Below are 18,149 nucleotides of genomic sequence, written 5' to 3'. Positions count from 1 at the left end.
AACCCTGTCTGGAAAAAAAAAAAAAAAAAAAGAAAATTCAATTCTAGTTTATTCTAAGCAGCCCAAGATAGCCTTATGTCCCCACTGAGACTCGGTGATAGGAAGGGGAGGAGAGACAGACCCTTAGCAGACAGAAAGATAAGCCAGCACATCAGCGCTCACCTGGGGAAACACAGCATGAGCTCACCCCAAGCCCTGGCTGCAGAATTCTAGGTGGGCCTCCGCTGTGACCACGCCCCCAGGTTCTCACTGGGGGATTCTAGGCGGGGCTCCACCCATGACCACACCCCCAGCCCCTCACTGGGGGACTCTAGGCAAGGCCTCCATCCCTGTCCCCTAAGTTCTGTTTGGTTTCTTTAGAGAAGGTGTCTAGGTTACCCAGGCTGACCTGTCTGTGCCAAGAATCCCAAATTCACCCCTATTTTCCCTACAGTTAGCATAATGAGGAATCCAGCATTGAGGGATTTCACACAGCCACTGTCACTCAGGGTTGCCATGGCAGCCTCTACCTGCGGCCGCAGGCTTCTTTCTTGCTCCTTATTGGAGGTGTCACACTAACAAAAGCACCAGTGAGGTGGTCAGGGTCACTTGTCGCTCCCAGACTGGGGGACGGGAGAGGTGAGTGTTGGGAACGAAGACTGGACATGTAGGGTTTTCCTCAGACACGCACGCACATCCAGGCAGCGTTAGGCAAGAGTTAGTGAGGGTTTTATTTGCTTTTCATTTTTGTTTTGTTGTTTTCGAGACAGGGTTTCCCTGTGTAGCCCTGGCTGTCCTGGAACTTGCTCTGTAGACCAGGCTGGCCTCAGACTCACAGAGATCAACCTCTGCCTCCCAAGTGCTGGGGATTCAAGAAGGTGGTGTTTTTGTTTTGTTTATGAGACAGACTCACATTGTCTCTCCTAGGCTGATCGAAAACCCATAGTAACTAATTCTCCTGCATCGGCTTCCTGAGGGCTGGCGATCCAGACATTTGTTATCAGGCCCCGTTTTGCAATTCCTCTTTGCCTTTGCTTCCTCACGCCCACATCCATTTGATTGATCATTATTTATCGTTGCTGTGTGCGTGCATGCAATCTGTGTGTGCGCGTGCGCCTCCGTGTGACTGTGGCCGTCGGGGGACAACTTGTGGGAGCTCTTTCTACCACATGGCCTCCAGTCAAACTCAGGGCCCCAGGCTTCCCGTACCCACAGAAGTTTTTTTTAATTGTTGGTTTTGTTTTGTTTGTGTTTTGAGACAGGGTCTCCTGTAGCACGGGCTAGCCTGGAACTCATGGAGATGACCTTGAACCTCTGATCTCCCCACCTCCAGCTCCCCAAGGCTGGGAAGACAGTCAAGGGTCACCACACCTGGGTCAATAATTCTGTTTCTTGATCTCCCTGCTGACCCCTCCGAAGAAAGTTCCAGAGTCCCAGTGGGCAGCAGAGAGGACAAGGTTCCATTTGTTGGAGTTCTTCCTGCCTGGAGATAAATCGTCCTGGGAGGTTAGGAATTAATGCATTCTGTAGTTAGTTTATTTTTAATAAACCACCCATTGTGGGCTCGAGGCGTGGGCGATTCTTACAGATCGCCCCGCTCAGACGCCCACAGGCAGATGGAAATAAGCACGCTAGGTAGGTCATTTAGCAAGCTAGTCACTCGGGTACCTCCCCGCGCTCTGTCCTGTTCTTACCCCAGAGAGGAGCATGCTGGGTAGACACAGAAGTCACAAAGTCACCCTAAGCTTGACCCACAGCCACAAGGTCAGATGAGATGGCTTGCCTCTCATCCGAGACCATGGGAGCAGTGTTTAGAGCCGGACCCTGCTACCGGCTGAGACCAGTTCTCCAAAGGGGTGGGGGCTGCAGCCGTGGCTGGGGCAGAGGAGTGGTGGGGGCTGCAGTTGGGGCTGGGGCAGAGGAGGGGTGGGGGCCAAAGCTGGGGGGTGAGAAGCAGCTTTTGGCAAGGGAGCCTGGGGACCTGGGCTCCCTTGCCAGCACCCATGTGGTGGCTCACAGCTCCTGTAAATCCAGCTCCAGTGCAGCAGAGCCCCCTCCTGGTCTCTGAAGGTACTGCACACTCATAGCACACACACACACACACACACACACACACAGATATAAGAATAAAAAGAAATAGGCTTTTTTCAGGTAGTGGTAGCGCACACCTTTATTCCCAGCACCCGGGAGGCAGAGGCAGGAGGATCTCTGTGAGTTCAAGGCCAGCCTGGGCTACAGAGTGAGTTCCAGGACAGCCAGGACTACACAGAAATCCTGTTGAGAGGCAGATAGAGAGATTTTAATTGACAGTATGACATCAATTCCAGTGTCACTTTACTACTAAGTGGGTGAGATCATGTGATCCAGGCCTGGCCAATGAGCTCTAAATGGGGTTGGGGGTAAGAGGGGGTGGGGTTACAAATGGGGAAGGACTGGTTTTAATTCTCTGATTTCAGTACCTTCTAGGCCTGACTTTCCTCTCTCTCCCTCGATCTCTCCTCTCATGTAGCCCAGGCTGGCCGCAGACTCACTGACTCCTGATTGATTCTTCTGCCTCCAGGGCCCGAGATATTATGTTCTGTGAGTGAAGGGACTCAGACCCTCCTCAGGGCAAGTGATCATGTTTTGGGTTTGGTGTTGTTGTTGTGGGTGTCACTATGTAGCCCTGGCTGTCCTGGAACTCGCTCTGTAGACCAGGCTGTCCTGGAACTCACAGAGATCCGCCTGCCTCTGCCTCCCCAGTGCTGGGATTAAAGGCTGCGCCACCACTGCCTGACCTAACTGTGTGTTCTTATTTTATGGGCACAAGTGTTTTGCCCGAGTGTAAGTCTGTGTGCCACGTGTGTTTCAGTACAGTGGAGGCCGGGGGATGAAATCAGATCCCTGAAACTGGAGTTACAGCCGGATGTGAGCCTCCCTGTAGTGCTGGGAATTGAACCTGGGTCCTCTGTTGAGCTATCCCCGCTCCAGCCCGCGAGTACAGCTTTGCAAGCAGGATGCTTGCTTGAAAGAAGATGCGCAGTGTGGTGACTTGAAAGAAGATGGCCTCCAAAGGGAGGGGCACTATCAGGAGGAGTGGTCTTGTTGGAGGAAGTGTGTCACTGGGGAGGTGGTCTTTGAAGTCTCATATATGCTCAAGCCCCGCCTGTGAAACAGTCCGTTTCCTGTTGCCTTCTGATCAAGATGCCGCTGCTGCCTGCTCTCCACCATGGCGATAGTGGGCTAACCCTGAGACTGTAAGCTACCACGGCAATTGAATGTTTTCCTTCAAAAGTCTCTGTGTCCAAAGAGAATCCTTGCCTTTGTCTGAGCGCAGCCCCAGCTGCTCTGGTGTCGGACACCTGTCCCAGCCATTTCCAACGGCAGACGCACAGGAGTGGATTCCGCACACTGGACGACGACACAGCCGCCAACAAGAGGGGGCTCTGACACCGCAGCCTGGAGGGGCCTTGAGAACCTCGCACGCGGCGTGGGGTCCACGACAGGAAGTGATGGGGGAGGGGTGTGGTGTCCGGGCCGAGACAGGTTGGTGTGGATGGGGAGGGATCGCGTCTACACAGAGCTGTGGTGGAGAAATGTCAGCTAAAGGGCAGATTTTAGCTCAACAGCAAACACGCCCCTGAGCGTGGCTCATGTTTCCCTTCTGCTCTCTCGGATCTCCTCCGCCCCCTCGTCCCCAGCGCCTTCAGAACGCCCACCCTGCTGCGTGCCGCGAGACCCCTTCACCCCTGCAGTCCCTGCAAAGGAAGGCGGTGGTCTCTGTGGCCTTCAGATCCAGGGCACACACCGTCTTCTCCCCTCCCTCCCCCTCCCCCACAGCGGATCTCCCTGGCTCTCCCAGTAAAGCCACCTGGTCCTGAGGAGCAGGCTCCGCCCAGAGACAGCCCCGCCCACTGACGCCCTCAGCCCACCCTAACCCTGCCCTAACCACCCCATCCTCTATCCCTCCCATCTACCCCTCCCTCAACCCTGCCCATCACACCCCAGCCCCTCCGCTCTGCTCATCAGCCCTCCCTGTCCCCCCAGCCCTGCCTTTAACCCACACTCACCGCATAGCCCCACCCTTAACCCCGCCCAGACCCAACGTTAGCCCCGCCCACATCCCACCTTTAACCCTACCCTTATTCCCCCATCAGACCGCTCCCAGCCCCGCCCATCAGCCCGCCCTCAGCCCCGCCTTCAATCCCGCCGTAATCCCTTCACCTCTCCCTCAGCCCCACCCACCAGCCAGCCCCAGCCCCGCCCGCCAGCCCGCCCTCAGCCCCAGCCCCGCCCATCAGCCCGCCCTCAGCCCCGCCCATCAGCCCGCCATCAGCCCCAGCCCCGCCCATCAGCCTGCCCTCAGCCCCCAGCCCCGCCCATCAGCCCGCCCTCAGCCCCCAGCCCCGCCCATCAGCCCGCCCTCAGCCCCAGCCCCGCCCATCAGCCCGCCCTCAGCCCCAGCCCCGCCCATCAGCCTGCCCTCAGCCCCCCAGCCCCGCCCATCAGCCCGCCCTCAGCCCCAGCCCCGCCCATCAGCCTGCCCCCAGCCCCGCCCACCAGCCCGCCCGCAGCCTTTTGCTGTGTCTAACCGACACCCAGCCCCAGCCCCCACTCTCAGTGGCCCCTTCCCTGTCACATCGCCACGCGGGTCCCCCCAGGCAGTGGCAGCTGTGCCAGACAGTCATGAGTGTCTGTGACTAGCCAGGCAGCCTCGGGGACAGTGGTTGTGTGGCCACCGGCTCTCCCGCGTGGTCTCCCAGCCCCAGGTTTTCATGGTAGAGGCTGCGTGCCTCAGGCATTGAATCTGTCCTATTAGGTTGTAGTTTTCGTTGTTGCTGTCTTTTACCAACTGGGCACAGTCAGAACTGAGGGAACTCAACTGAGAAAATACTTCCCTTAGATTGGCCTGTGGGCAATTGTTGGGAGCGTCCGCCCACATTGTATGGTGTCACCCCTGGGCTGGTGGTCCCGCGCACAAGAAAATTAGCTTCTGGTGCGGTGGCGCGCCCCTTTCACCCCAGCACTTGGGAGGCAGAGGCCGGAGGATCTAACTGGTCTACATGGTAAATTCTAGGACAGACAGGGCTACACAGTGAGCCGTCCTTTCGAAAAATAAATAAGTTTAAGTTGAGTCTCAGCCAGGAGGAACACGCCTCTGCCTCAGCGCCTGCCTCCAGGTTCCTGCTCTGATGTCCCTCAGGATGGACTGTGGCGTGAAGTATAAGCCAGACAGACACTGCCCTCCCCAAGCTGGTTTTGGTCACTGTGTTTGTCCCATGAGAAAGCACATTAGAGATGAGTCTGATGCCGCTCCTTGAGGCATTGAGGACACTGTACCAGGTTCTCCGTGAAACACCCTGGGCCGTGAAGATGCTGAACAAAGGGCCCCTTCCCATCAACTCTGAGCATCTCCTTTGGTGATAGTCACCCATGTCCCTAACCCAGCCCAGGTCCCCCATGCCATGTTCCACAGTCCTTTTGCTGAGGACTCTCATTTAAGTGCACGTCTGTGATGATCTGTAATAATCTCGCACTTAAGTGCACATCTGTGATGATCTGTAATAATCTCTCACTTAAGTGCACATCTGTGATGATCTGTAATAATCTCACTTAAGTGCACATCTGTGATGATCTGTAATAATCTCGCACTTAAGTGCACGTCTGTGATGATCTGTAATAATCTCGCACTTAAGTGCACATCTGTGATGATCTGTAATAATCTCACTTAAGTGCACATCTGTGATGATCTGTAATAATCTCGCACTTAAGTGCACGTCTGTGATGATCTGTAATAATCTCGCACTTAAGTGCACGTCTGTGATGATCTGTAATAATCTCACTTAAGTGCACGTCTGTGATGATCTGTAATAATCTCTCACTTAAGTGCACGTCTGTGATGATCTGTAATAATCTCTCACTTAAGTGCACGTCTGTGATGATCTGTAATAATCTCACTTAAGTGCACGTCTGTGATGATCTGTAATAATCTCACTTACGTGCACATCTGTGATGATCTGTAATAATCTCACTTAAGTGCACATCTGTGATGATCTGTAATAATCTCACTTAAGTGCACATCTGTGATGATCTGTAATAATCTCTCACTTAAGTGCACGTCTGTGATGATCTGTAATAATCTCACTTAAGTGCACATCTGTGATGATCTGTAATAATCTCACTTAAGTGCACATCTGTGAAGATCTGTAATAATCTCTCACTTAAGTGCACATCTGTGATGATCTGTAATAATCTCTCACTTAAGTGCACATCTGTGATGATCTGAAATAACTGTCACTTAAGTGCACATCTGTGATGATCTGTAATAATCTCTCACTTAAGTGCACATCTGTGATGATCTGTAATAATCTCACTTAAGTGCACATCTGTGATGATCTGTAATAATCTCACTTAAGTGCACATCTGTGATGATCTGTAATAATCTCGCACTTAAGTGCACGTCTGTGAAGATCTGTAATAATCTCTCACTTAAGTGCACATCTGTGATGATCTGAAATAACTGTCACTTAAGTGCACATCTGTGATGATCTGAAATAATCTCGCACTTAAGTGCACATCTGTGATGATCTGTAATAATCTCTCACTTAAGTGCACATCTGTGATGATCTGTAATAATCTCGCACTTAAGTGCACATCTGTGATGATCTGAAATAACTGTCACTTAAGTGCACATCTGTGATGATCTGTAATAACTCTCACTTAAGTGCATATCTGTGATGATCTGTAATAATCTCACTTAAGTGCACATCTGTGATGATCTGTAATAATCTCACTTAAGTGCACATCTGTGATGATCTGTAATAATCTCACTTAAGTGCACATCTGTGATGATCTGTAATAATCTCACTTAAGTGCACATCTGTGATGATCTGTAATAATCTCTCACTTAAGTGCACATCTGTGATGATCTGTAATAATCTCTCACTTAAGTGCACGTCTGTGATGATCTGTAATAATCTCACTTAAGTGCACATCTGTGATGATCTGTAATAATCTCTCACTTAAGTGCACGTCTGTGATGATCTGTAATAATCTCTCACTTAAGTGCACATCTGTGATGATCTGTAATAATCTCTCACTTAAGTGCACGTCTGTGATGATCTGTAATAATCTCACTTAAGTGCACGTCTGTGATAATCTGTAATAATTGTAATAGCACTAATTGTTACAAGGTGAAGATCTAGATGGTACTTGGGGGAGGCTGAAGTTCCAGGCCAGCCGGGCTGCAGAGTAAAATTATATCTGAAAACACCTCTCAGCCCTCAGGAGACAGGGGGAACAGGAGTTCAAGGTCGTCTCCCAAGATGCGAAAAGAGTCCCTGTGGTCGGAATCTTCTTTGGGCTGCCAATCAGTTTCCCGATAAGGACATGAATTCATCAAGAAAGCTCGTCCTCAGTTTAGGCTGTAACCTGTTTCTCTTGGTCTACACTTTGCCTGTGGTGATATTTTGTTTATGATCTAACAAAAAAAGCTTGTCTGAAGATCAGTATGCAAAGCTAGCCTTAGAGACTGGACAGTGGTGGCCACACCTTTAATCCCAGCACTCAGGAGACAGAGGCAGGAGGATCTCTGTGAGTTCAAGGCCAGCCTGGGCTACAGGAGATTGACTCTGTCTGAAAGAGAAACAGAGCTCACACAAAGCAGTGACATGCCTTTAATCACAGCACTAGGGAGGTGAAGACAGGAGGGGGTGTGGCTGTGCAGAGAGAGGAGAGGAGAGAGAGGCGACCAGTCTGAACATCCATGGAGACAGGGTCGCCCCTTTCAGTCTGAGGCAGAGGTAACACTGGCTGACTGTTTTGCTTCTCCAATCTTTCAGCTTTCCCCCCTAATATCTGACTCCAAGTCTTTATTACTGAGACAGTTAAAATCTCTGCTACACTTGCTTGCTTCCTCTGTGTCGGTCTGTCTGTCTGCCCCTTGTGTCTCCCTGGTGTATTTTCTTTCTTTCTCCAGCCCTGATTCCTCCTCCTATCTGCTGTCCTTGCCTAGAAGTCCTGCTGTAATGAGCATTCTTTTTTTTTTTTAAGATTTATGCGATCTGGCTGCAACATCTGTCACCCCATTGATCGCCAGGGTTGATTCGGCTGATCTGGCTGGCTAGGCAGGTGTCCCCTTCCTCCCTCACCGCTCCATGTGCATCCCTCCCGAAGCTGTGCACTTGGTCGAAAAGGGTATACGAGTAGCTGTGCTCCCCTGCTAGAACCTCCAAACAAGCTCTCAAGGTCCATTTGTAATGAGCATTCTTTCCCAGTCAGCTGCCTGGGTCCTGCTGCTGTCTCTGCCCCCAATAACACATGAGACACTATGTTAATTAGGAAGCTGTTGGCCATTTTCTATGGTTTCTTTTTTTTTTGTTTTGTTTTGTTTTTTTCCGAGACAGGGTTTCTCTGTATTGTTTTGGAGCCTGTCCTGGAACTCGCTCAGTAGACCAGGCTTAGTCTCGAACTCACAGAGATCCGTCTGCCTCTGCCTCCCAAGTGCTGCGATTAAAGGCATGCGACACCACCGCCTGGCCCTTGCCATGGTTTCTTAACGGCTATCTCTGACTTAATTATTAACCCAGATATATTTTTATAAGTTCTTATCTTACTGAGGACACAGCCTCATGTGCCTTTTCTTCCCGGGATCACATGGTGACTCCCTACTCTTGACTACATTTCCCAGAATCCTCCTTGACTCCTAGTCCCACCTATCTTGCTTCCCTATTGGCCAGAAGTGCTTTATCAACCAATAAGACAACATATACACAAAAGGACTTCCCCATCATCACGCCTATACTCCCTTCTTCGCTATTGGCCTATACTTTTTATTAGACCAGTTGAGTGCCTTAGGCAGGCAAGGTAAAACAGCAACGCATCTTTGCATAGTTAAACAAATATTTTGCAACAAGTTCCAGGCCAGTCTGGGCTACAGGTCACCCTGGTTCATTAACAAAAAAGAGCTGGAGAGATGGCTCAGTGACTGAGAACATTCCCTGCTCTTGCAGAGAATCCCATATGGTGGCTCACAACCCTGTGTAATTCCAGTTCCAGGGATGGGGTGGGGTCCTGATACCCTCTTCTGGCCTCCACAGAAAATAGACAAGTTATGTGGTGCCCAGACACTCATGCAAGCAGAACACTCATGCACATGAAATATAAGTAAATCTAAAACAAAGAGAGGCAGCCACCAGCTTACAGGGACATGTTTTCTTTAATGAAATTCCAACAGGGACCAACAAAATTCTAGATTGAGTAGTCATACCAAAAACCAAAGAAAGACTCCACCCCATCGGTGGCCCCAGTGTGTCCAGCCTCCACGGGTGCCGCTGTGGGGCAGTGGCGGTGGAAACACATGCAGAGGTCCACGCAGGCTCATTAGACACTCTGCAGCAGGCGCAGCCCTTGGCGCAGGTGCTGCTGGACGGTGGGGGTGCAACCGTGACTCTGGAGAGCATCTAGTGAGTAGGAGACGCCGGTGCTGGGTCCTCCTGGCTCCCAGAGGGTGAGCAGAAAGCCCTCGCCTTCCCCACTCAGCACCAGCTGGGTTTGGGACGTCCTGAAGCTGACCTGGGAGAGAGTGACACTCAGATCAAGGTGATTAAGGCTGACCTCACGGCCTCAGTGCTGACCCTGGGGATGGGCACAGCTGCCCGAGGACTACACCGCAAGAGCTAAGACTCGAGGCCGACGGCTCCATGACATCAACAGAGAAATGGGCTCAGCTGGGGATCTCCCCGCCCCAACCACATCAGCAGGGTAACACACACACCTTTCCTCTGTTTTCTCTCTACATTCTAATTTACAATTTGTGTGTATTTGTGCGAGGGTTTGCCATGGCCCACACAGAGGTCAGATTACTACAGTCATCCTTCCACATAAGGAGGACCTGGGGATCGAACTCAGGTCATCAGGCTTGGAGGCGAGCGCTCACTTGAGCACTGAGCCATATAGCCAACCTTTAGCCAGTTTCGTTCTTTGTTTTCCTCTGACGTGGTCTCCTGTGGCTCAGGGTGGTTTCTAAGTTGCTATGTAGCCAAGGATGACCTTGAACTCCAGGGCCTCCTTACCATAGAGATTTCCTGTCTTCCCTATTATTTATTTTTCCGTATGCCCAGCACAGCTCCAGCTTCGGGTGGAGCCTCAGCAGTAACTTCAGGCCACCTCAGGTCCATCCCAGATCCTAGCTCCAGGAAAGCTCCTCTCTGGGTCCCTGCCCTCGGGCTCCACTGTGCCCAGCGACCCAGGGTTCCCTAGGGCAGTGGGGCCTGCTGTCTGGTTGGGACCGAGCATCGTCAGTTTGGGCGGAGGACACAGGATGTGACCCCTGGACCTCCGACATTTTCAGAGGTCACACAGTGACAGCCCTGCCGTTCTGGTGGCTCACCTGCAATGTCCCATTGCTAAACAGCAAGAGTAGAGCCCGGGAGTCAGCAACGACGCCCAACAGAGAGAGGTCAGGAGAGGCAGGTGTCACAGGCATGGACACAGTCCCCTCCTGTGGGGACACGCTGCGTCAGGGTCCCTTGGGGTGCACCTACCTCTCCTGTCCCTCCGCACGCCCTGGCCCTCACCTCTCGCACACGCCTCTGCATATAGCAGGCAAAGAGACGCAGGACAGCCAGCTTGGCCCGCAGTGGGCTGGGGACGTCCCTCAGGGTGAAGGTCCACAGAGTCCCTTGGTCAGGTTGATAGGACACATGGCTGGGGACCAGGGACCTGAATGAGTCTCTGTCCCGGACACCGCATGCCTGGGGTGGGGTCTTCCTCCTTCTCCCCCGACCACCACTGTGCCTACGGATAGCCCTGGCCAGTCAAGGCGCTGGGAACCTAGATGGACTCCTCACCGCCTACTACGTCAGATCCGGGCTCCTCTCCTGTCTTCCTAGGAATGGCCGCTGCCCTCCTGCCCCCCCCCCATGTAGTCACCTCTCTCACGCCAAGAACACTGTGGCAAAATGCCAGGGGCTCAGAGGCGGCCTCGGTGGCAGAGAACCCTGGAGGTTCTGGGTTCCATCCCCAACGAGAAGAGGAAAAGCAGAAATGAGAGTCATAGGCCCAGAGGACCCCGCAAGAGAAGCTGAGTTCGGATCCCAGCACCCAGGTGAGGGTGGGTACGGTGACGCAGGTCAGTGACCCAGGACCAGGACTCGGCCTGACCCGGTCTGATGTCAGCTCCTTTGTGTGTGGAGACATTGTGTTTCCCTGTCTCAAGTAGCCCAGGCTGGCCTTGAACTTGCTATGTAGCTGAGGATGACTTTGAACTCCTGATCCTCCTGCCTCCACATGCAGGTGCGGGGATGACAGATGTGCTCCACTACTCGTTCACACTCTGGTGGTGGTGAGGGGACCCTGGGCCCTGTGCATGCCACAGCCTGACCTCCATGAACATGGCTTCCCCAGTGTCACACAACAGTGTCCACGTTGTCAAAAGTCCCCTCTCCCACCTCCGTTGATTTCCGTCATGCGGAAAAGAGCACAGAACCAACCCCATCATCGCGTCACTGTGCTCTCTACGGGCAGACAGCCATTATCAAGAGAGGCCAGAGTAGAGCCTGGATCCCTGGGGATAGGGAGGAGGCCCACAGATTACCCTCCTGGGGGGCGCAGGGCCATGTGGGATCCGTCCCGAAACAGCACGCCACTGCCTCCATCCGACAGTTGGTAGCCAACACCATACTTGAGGGAATAATCCACCCACTTGGGAGCCCAGAGGACAGGCCGCTGCTCCCCTTGGGGGTCCTGTGCAGCTGAGCAAAGGGAGAAAAAGGAGCCTGGGTCAGGGGCTGGGGAGGGCTGGGCTGGGCTGGGGAGGGAGGGGTGGGCTGGGCTGGGGAGGGGTGGGCTGGGCTGGGCTGGGCTGGGGAGGGAAGGGTGGGCTGGGCTGGGGAGGGAGGGGTGGGCTGGGGCAGGGTGGGTTTTCCTGGGGTGTACTGAGGAGTGGCTGTGACTGTGTGGGGGCCGGGCTGGGGTGAGGATGCTGGGCCTGGGCTGGGACCCCTAGGCTGCCCCACTTTTTCCGTGGCTGTCCTACCCACAGTCCCTGTGTCCAAGCATAGGCGCAGTTTCCTGGTTGCCAGCTCCACCTGGAGTGCCAGGCTCCCCTTTGAGTCTGTTAAGACAGAGTCATGCACTTACACCAAAGAGGGGGTCCCCTCCCATCAGCCTGGTCCCCAACCTCATCCCTGAAAGTGTCATAACAAACCCTGATTGTCCCAGGCATTTGGTACATTCTACTGGCTGTGACCCTCATCAGGACACCCAGATTCTGTAGCCTAGGGTGAGGCTCTGCGGCTCACCCGCCAGCTCGGTCCGCCGGGTCCCGAGTGTGAGGATGTGGACTCGGCTCTTAGCGCAGAGAGGAGCCCCTTCCTGAGACAGACGGGTGTTTGGAGAGACCAGAGGTAAAATGCAGCCCCTACCCCAGACGGGGTCCCCAGAGCCCACCACCCCACTTCATGCAAAGAACAGGCTTCCTCCTCAGAGAAAACCTGTGAGTCGCAGTCACACAGAGCACTCAGTAAATGTAGCACAATAAAAATGGTGTGAACAGGGTCCCCTGGTCTCAGGATGCTAGGGTAAGGGACAGGTGGGACAGGAGCTGTGACATACTGGCCTAGAATCCCCCAGTGAGGGGCTGTGGGCGTTGCCAGGGGTGGAGCCCTGCCTAGAACCCCCCAGTGAGGGGCTGGTGCATGGCTCCAGGGGTGGCAGGGTTCATGGTCTGAGGTATCTAGAGCGCATGGATGGGAACTACAGTCTGGGTTTCAGAGAGGCTCAAAAGTTCTCCATAGCCCTCCCTCAACTACTCACCTCGCTGCTGGGCTCCACGTGGTCAGGCTCTGTCCCTTCTTCTCCAGGGCCCGAAGCCTCCTTGGAGGTAAAGGGACCTGAGGGAAGCACAGGTTTGGCGGGGGGCGATGACGATTGCTCCCCGTCCCTGCTCGCCTTGGTCATGGCCACGGAAGGACACAGCAGCTCTGAGGCGGGGAAGCCAGGAGCCGGCTACTCACAACTTGCCCGGCACTGGGTCAGCAGGAGCTGGCCCACTTTTCGGAACAGTCGGCTCAGGGGTGGCGGGAAGGCAAAAACGGGCGGGCTGTGGCAGGAATGCGGAGGCAGCCGCTCCGGAGTGAAGCCCTTGGGAGTCGGTGAGCTCGGGGTCAGTCCTGGATCTGCACGGTCCCTGGGTCCCCAGAGACCCACCCCGGGGGACGCCCCCTCACCTGAGTAAAGAAATCGTCTTCGAGTAAGTGGTCGAGGCTGGGCCGCTCGGCAGGGTCGGGTGCCAGGAGCCGCGAAATGAGGTTTCGGGCACTGGGTGACAGGTGAGTGGGCTCCGGGTAGTGGCCATCACGGATATTTTGGTACATCTCTGACAAGGGTGTCGCAGTAAAGGGTGGCGTGCCGGTCAGCACCGTGTACCTGGGCCCAGGTTGGGCAGGGCAAGAATGGGCCAGGAATTGCCTGGGACTTCAGAAAGCGTTCACGCCCTGGGTGTTTTTCAGGGACCCACACCTTCTTTATACACCTAGCCAATCCGTGCATTCTGGTTCTCTCCACGCCCCCCCCCTCCTGCCACCTTCCCTAACCCCAGGTCGCCTTACATGATGCAGCCCAGAGCCCAGATATCAGACTTGCACGAGTGTCCATGCCGGGACACCACCTCAGGAGCCTGGAAACTCGGAGTCCCGCAGAGCACCCTGGGAGGGGGATCGTGGGAGGTTCGGAACGGCCAGGACTCCCCGGCCCCACTCGGGACCGCACCAACTCCTCACCTGTGGCAGTGACCGGCAGGCCCCACCCGGGCCGCCAGTCCCAGGTCTCCGATCTTCACCTCCATGTCCTGGCTAAGGAAGAAGTTGCCTGCAGGTGAGGAGGGGCGTGGCATGAGGACCCGTGCAGCCCCCGACCCCCCCCCCCGCGACCCTTCCCCATGCTTACTGGGCTTCAGGTCCCTGTGCACGATGCGATGTTGGTGCAGGTAGCGCAGGCCGCTGACCACACCCCGAAGGTAGTAGCGCACCTCAGGCTCCGTGAGGGTGCGGCGCGCTTTCAGCACGTGGGCCAGGGACTGCAGGGGGACCTGGCACGCGTTAGATGGCTGTGCGCTCTGGGTTCACGTTGCGCACGGGGACCCCACGCTGCCAGGGAGAGCAAGGCTGAGGACGTGTGTGCCCAAGTGGGTGCAGGAGGTCGTGTGTGGGAGCAGGGACACCGGAGGGTGCGAGCACACAGACAGGCGGGACAGAGAAGGGGCTGCCTGGCTCTGACCCAAGGCTCACGGCAGTCACCCCTCAAGCGACAGAACCCGCGCCTAAGCTCGCCCGCCGAGTGGCCCCGCCCTACACCAGGCCCGCCCCGCGGCCCGCCCTCCGAGTGGCCCCGCCCCGCGCCGAGACCCGCCCTCCGAGTGGCCCCGCCCCGCGGCCCGCCCTCCGAGTGGCCCCGCCCCGCGCCGAGACCCGCCCGCCGAGTGGCCCCGCGCCGAGACCCGCCCTCCGAGTGGCCCCGCCCTACACCAGGCCCGCCCCCGAGTGGCCCCGCCCCGCCCCGCGGCCCCGCCACCTGGCGGCTGCAGTACTCCAGCACCATGTACACGTGGTCGCGGTCCGCGAAGTGCCCGTGGAAGGCCACGATGTTGCGGTGGCGCAGGCGGCTGTGCAGGGCGATTTCACGCTCCACCTGTGTCCCCACGAGAGCCCCTCAGCTGCTGTGCAGGCAGCGGGTCCCAGGGTAGCCCAGGGGCAGGCGGGCGGGGTGGCTCACCTTCCCGCGCAGGCGCAGCCGCCCCGCCCCGCCCCTCGGCACCACCTTGAGGGCGAACACCGCGCTGGTGGACATGTCCGTGAGCTTGTAGCAGCGGCTGAAGGCGCCCTGCGGAGGGCAGGAGGCAGGGTGTGCACAGAGGGCCACGCCCAGGGGCAGGTCTGCGACCCCCTCAGCCAAGACACCGCAGCTGTCACACCTGACACCAGTCACCCACTATAGAGATGGGACCCATGGCCCTTGCCAAAGCAGGAGCTCGTGATACCCAGAAACACAGCACCCGCACACAGCAACCACACACACAGCACCCAGACACACCCCCTCCAAGCACTTCCGCACACACCTACAAACAGCACCCCCGCTTGGCACACACACACACAACATCCGCACACAGCACCCATATACAAAACGCCTACACACACCCCAGCCAAACACCCCCCACAGTACTTCCACACACAGACACAGACACACACACACAGATACAGAACCCACACACAAACACACACACAGACACACACAGAACCCACACACAAACACACACACAGCACCCACACTTGGCACACACATACACACACAGAGACACACAGCACTTCCACACACAGACACACACCCATACAAAATATCTGCACACACAGCTTACGCGCACCATCCAGAAACATGACCCAACATTTCACACTCGAAGGCCCTCAGACACAGAACACAGCACCCAGGCACACCCTGATACACAACCTCTGGACACATGGCTCGACAGACCCCCAGACTCACGGAGTCCAAGGGGGCAGTCCCCAGACGCAGCCAGGTAGGAGCTGGATGAGGGCGCGGGCAGCGCCGTCACTGCACCCAGAGGACGCTCGGTGCCGGGCTAATGCGGGCGACACACGCCCCGCGCACGCCCCGCGCAACCGGCAGACAGCGCACCAAGCGCGGTTCCCGCCTCTCCATCCACCCCGCAGCCCGGAGCCCAAGCCCAGGACACCGGGCGGGAGCGCCAGGCTTCGTGCGCGCATTGCCGCCCTGCCCAAGACCCCCGGCTCCCCTTCCCGCGTGCTGACTCGCGTGTGTGTGAGCGCGCGCGGGATCCCCCACCTTGCCGATCAGCTTCCCGCGCCGGTACACGCGCCCCGAGCCCGGGTCGTGCAGAAAGGCGGCCACCAGCTGGCGACTCCGCCGCCGCCGCTGTGACCGGGACTCCATCTGCGCGGGGTGGGCCCGGGCGCGCAGCGGCAGCGGGGACTGCGTAGCCCGGTGCCGCCCGGTGCCACCCGTGGCGTCGCCGCTCTGGGCCCCGCCGACAGTAGATGCGGGTCTTATTGGAGAGTGGGGGCGGGGCGGGGCGGGGCCCGGACGCCCGTGGGACCCTGCCAGAGCCCGGGTGGAGTGGCGGGAGCTCTGGCCCCAACCCGGAGTCAGGCTCAGTCCTACCGCCCTCCGGCCCCTGCGCCTCCTGGGACCTGTTGACAGGGTCGGGTTCGCCCACCGGGGAAACCGGAGCCCAGTGGACTCGCCAGTTCCTTCGCAGAGAGGCCGGCCCCGGAGTCTGGGGTTCATCGGAGACCAAGTGCATCCGGCTGGGTCCTCCCTACCGGAGCGACCTGTGGGGCTTCATCAACTTGGGCACTGGGAAGCCGCAGCAGGGTTTAGAGGGAGGGCAGCCGAGGGAGGTTTGACGACCTAGGGACCAGAGAAGCAGGGCTGGAAGGCTACGGGCGACAGGGCAACCAGGATGAGGGGCAGATGGCGAGCATGAGTGAGACGCTGGGCTGGCTCTGGTGGCCAAATGAGAACTAGCCCTTAAGACGTAGGCGGCCGCTGGGACGGGAAGAAGAGATGCCGGGGGACTTTAGAGGACCTCAGGCTACCTCTCACCCGAGCCCACCCTTCGCCTCCCACCCCCACCCCACCCACGTGCTGCTGCGTGAGGTCATTTCTGCGCCGCAGGGATCTGGGCCCCTGGCCCCGCCTCCGTGTGCCAGGTGGGAGTCCCCTCACTCACCAAGCCAGGCAGGCACAGGGCAGGGTGTGAGCCCCGCCATCTGCCTCTAGTATTAATCCCCGAATGTTACATAACACAATAAACGGGGAGGGATTAGCCTGACTCCGGGCGGTTGGATTCAGGCTATGGAATTTTCCAGAGCCAGAATTTGGAATCTAGCCTGGCCCATGCCACTGAGGGGGGACAAGAAGCACCCCTTGAGTGCTCACGGGTTAGTGTCCCCCTGGGTGAGTTCAGGGGCGAGCCCCCGGTATCTTGTGGAATAAGGCTGTTGCAAGTTCCTTGCTGGTGTCTCCTTGGCTACTGGGGTTAGGGTCCCCGGTTGCTCAGGGACCAGACAGCTGCAGCCAGCGAGCCCAGGACCCCTGATAACTGGAAGCTGATGCGGGTGGCGGTGGACAGGGGTGGAGCCTGCTCTGTCACACACCCCTCTCTGTGTTGGATCACTGTGGGCTGACCGCCTACTGTGTTTGCTAAGCATCTTTGAGTTGGCTGAGTACTTCCTGTGTGCTCCCAGAGAGCCCCAGCCCAGTCCCTGTGCGTGTGTTTAAGAAGCTACAAGGAGGCCGGGCGGTAGTGGCGCAGCCTTTAGTCCCAGCACCCAGGAGGCAGAGGCAGGCGGATCTCTGTGAGTTCGAGGGCAGCCTGGTCTACACAGCGAGTTCCAGGACAGCCTCCAAAGCCACAGAGAAAACCTGCCTCGAAAAACCAAAAAAAATAAAATAAAATAAAGGAGAAGCTCCATGGAGGAAATGTTTGGGGGGTCTTCGAGGCCTCTGCAGGTGCAAACACTTGTCTGGGGAGCCTGCCAACAGGAGCTTGATCCCAAGGATGCACAGTGAAAAGCAAGAACTGACTCCCACAAGGTGTCCTGTGCCACGCCCACACGCGTGCTGGGCCACACCCGTGTCCTCACTCACACCCAGCGGTAACAATGGCAAAGGCTCTGTGGGCTGCAAGCCGAGATGCCAAGGTTTTTTTCTGGGATCCGCTCCCTAAGTTAGGGCCACTCAAACCCCAGGTGGCAGGCAAGGAGACTCGTGCAAGCTCAGGGTCTCCCCGCAGGGCTTTAAGGGGGGTGGGCCCTGAATATCTGGCAGCCATATTTTGGTCCCCTGATTTCCAGCCCCAGGGAGCAGACACAGGCATTTGGGTGGGTGGCTGAGTCCCCAGAATACAGAAACGTCCTGGAGCAGAAGAAACGGAGTTCCTGGCCCAGAGCCCTACAGTGTGTGCATCAGCTGATATCTCTGTCTCTCTCTCTCTCCTTCTCTCTCTCTCTCTCCCTCTCTCTCCCCCTCTCTGTCTCTGTCTCTGTCTCTCTCCCTCTCTCTTTCTCTCTCTGTCTCTCTATCTCTCCCTCTCCCTCCCTCAGTCCCTCCCTCTTCCTCTCTCTCCCTCTCTCTCTCCCTCCCTCTGTCTCTCT

General features: G+C 56.6%; 1 protein-coding gene across 5 annotated transcripts; it reads right to left on the bottom strand.

Annotated features, from left to right (window-relative positions):
* Nucleotides 1-9,156: 9,156 nt before the first annotated feature.
* Plk5 (polo like kinase 5 (inactive)) lies at nt 9,157-16,810 on the bottom strand. 5 transcript variants are annotated; one of them, XM_040738346.1, is made up of 16 exons: nt 16,724-16,810; nt 15,817-16,401; nt 14,731-14,838; nt 14,530-14,646; nt 13,906-14,035; nt 13,740-13,827; nt 13,569-13,664; nt 13,188-13,386; nt 12,975-13,101; nt 12,775-12,851; nt 12,261-12,333; nt 11,996-12,073; nt 11,555-11,711; nt 10,536-10,755; nt 10,349-10,459; nt 9,157-9,531 (listed from the first exon to the last, which is right to left on the bottom strand). In XM_040738346.1, the coding sequence occupies exons 2-16, from the start codon at nt 16,276-16,278 to the stop codon at nt 9,340-9,342; spliced, it is 2,235 nt and encodes a 744-aa protein (XP_040594280.1). In that variant the 5' UTR covers nt 16,279-16,401; nt 16,724-16,810; the 3' UTR covers nt 9,157-9,339. The 5 variants fall into 5 exon arrangements, with proteins under 5 accessions (XP_040594280.1, XP_040594279.1, XP_040594281.1 ...); XM_040738345.1 differs by lacking the exon at nt 16,724-16,810 and having other exon boundaries at nt 15,817-16,599; XM_040738347.1 differs by lacking the exon at nt 16,724-16,810 and having other exon boundaries at nt 10,536-10,665; nt 15,817-16,597.
* Between the last annotated feature and the right edge of the window lie 1,339 nt (nt 16,811-18,149).

The sequence above is a fragment of the Mesocricetus auratus genome, unplaced genomic scaffold (assembly GCF_017639785.1).
Source record: "Mesocricetus auratus isolate SY011 unplaced genomic scaffold, BCM_Maur_2.0 Super-Scaffold_100676, whole genome shotgun sequence".
NCBI lineage: Eukaryota > Metazoa > Chordata > Mammalia > Rodentia > Cricetidae > Mesocricetus > Mesocricetus auratus.
This window is presented reverse-complemented; position numbering and strand designations above follow the sequence as displayed.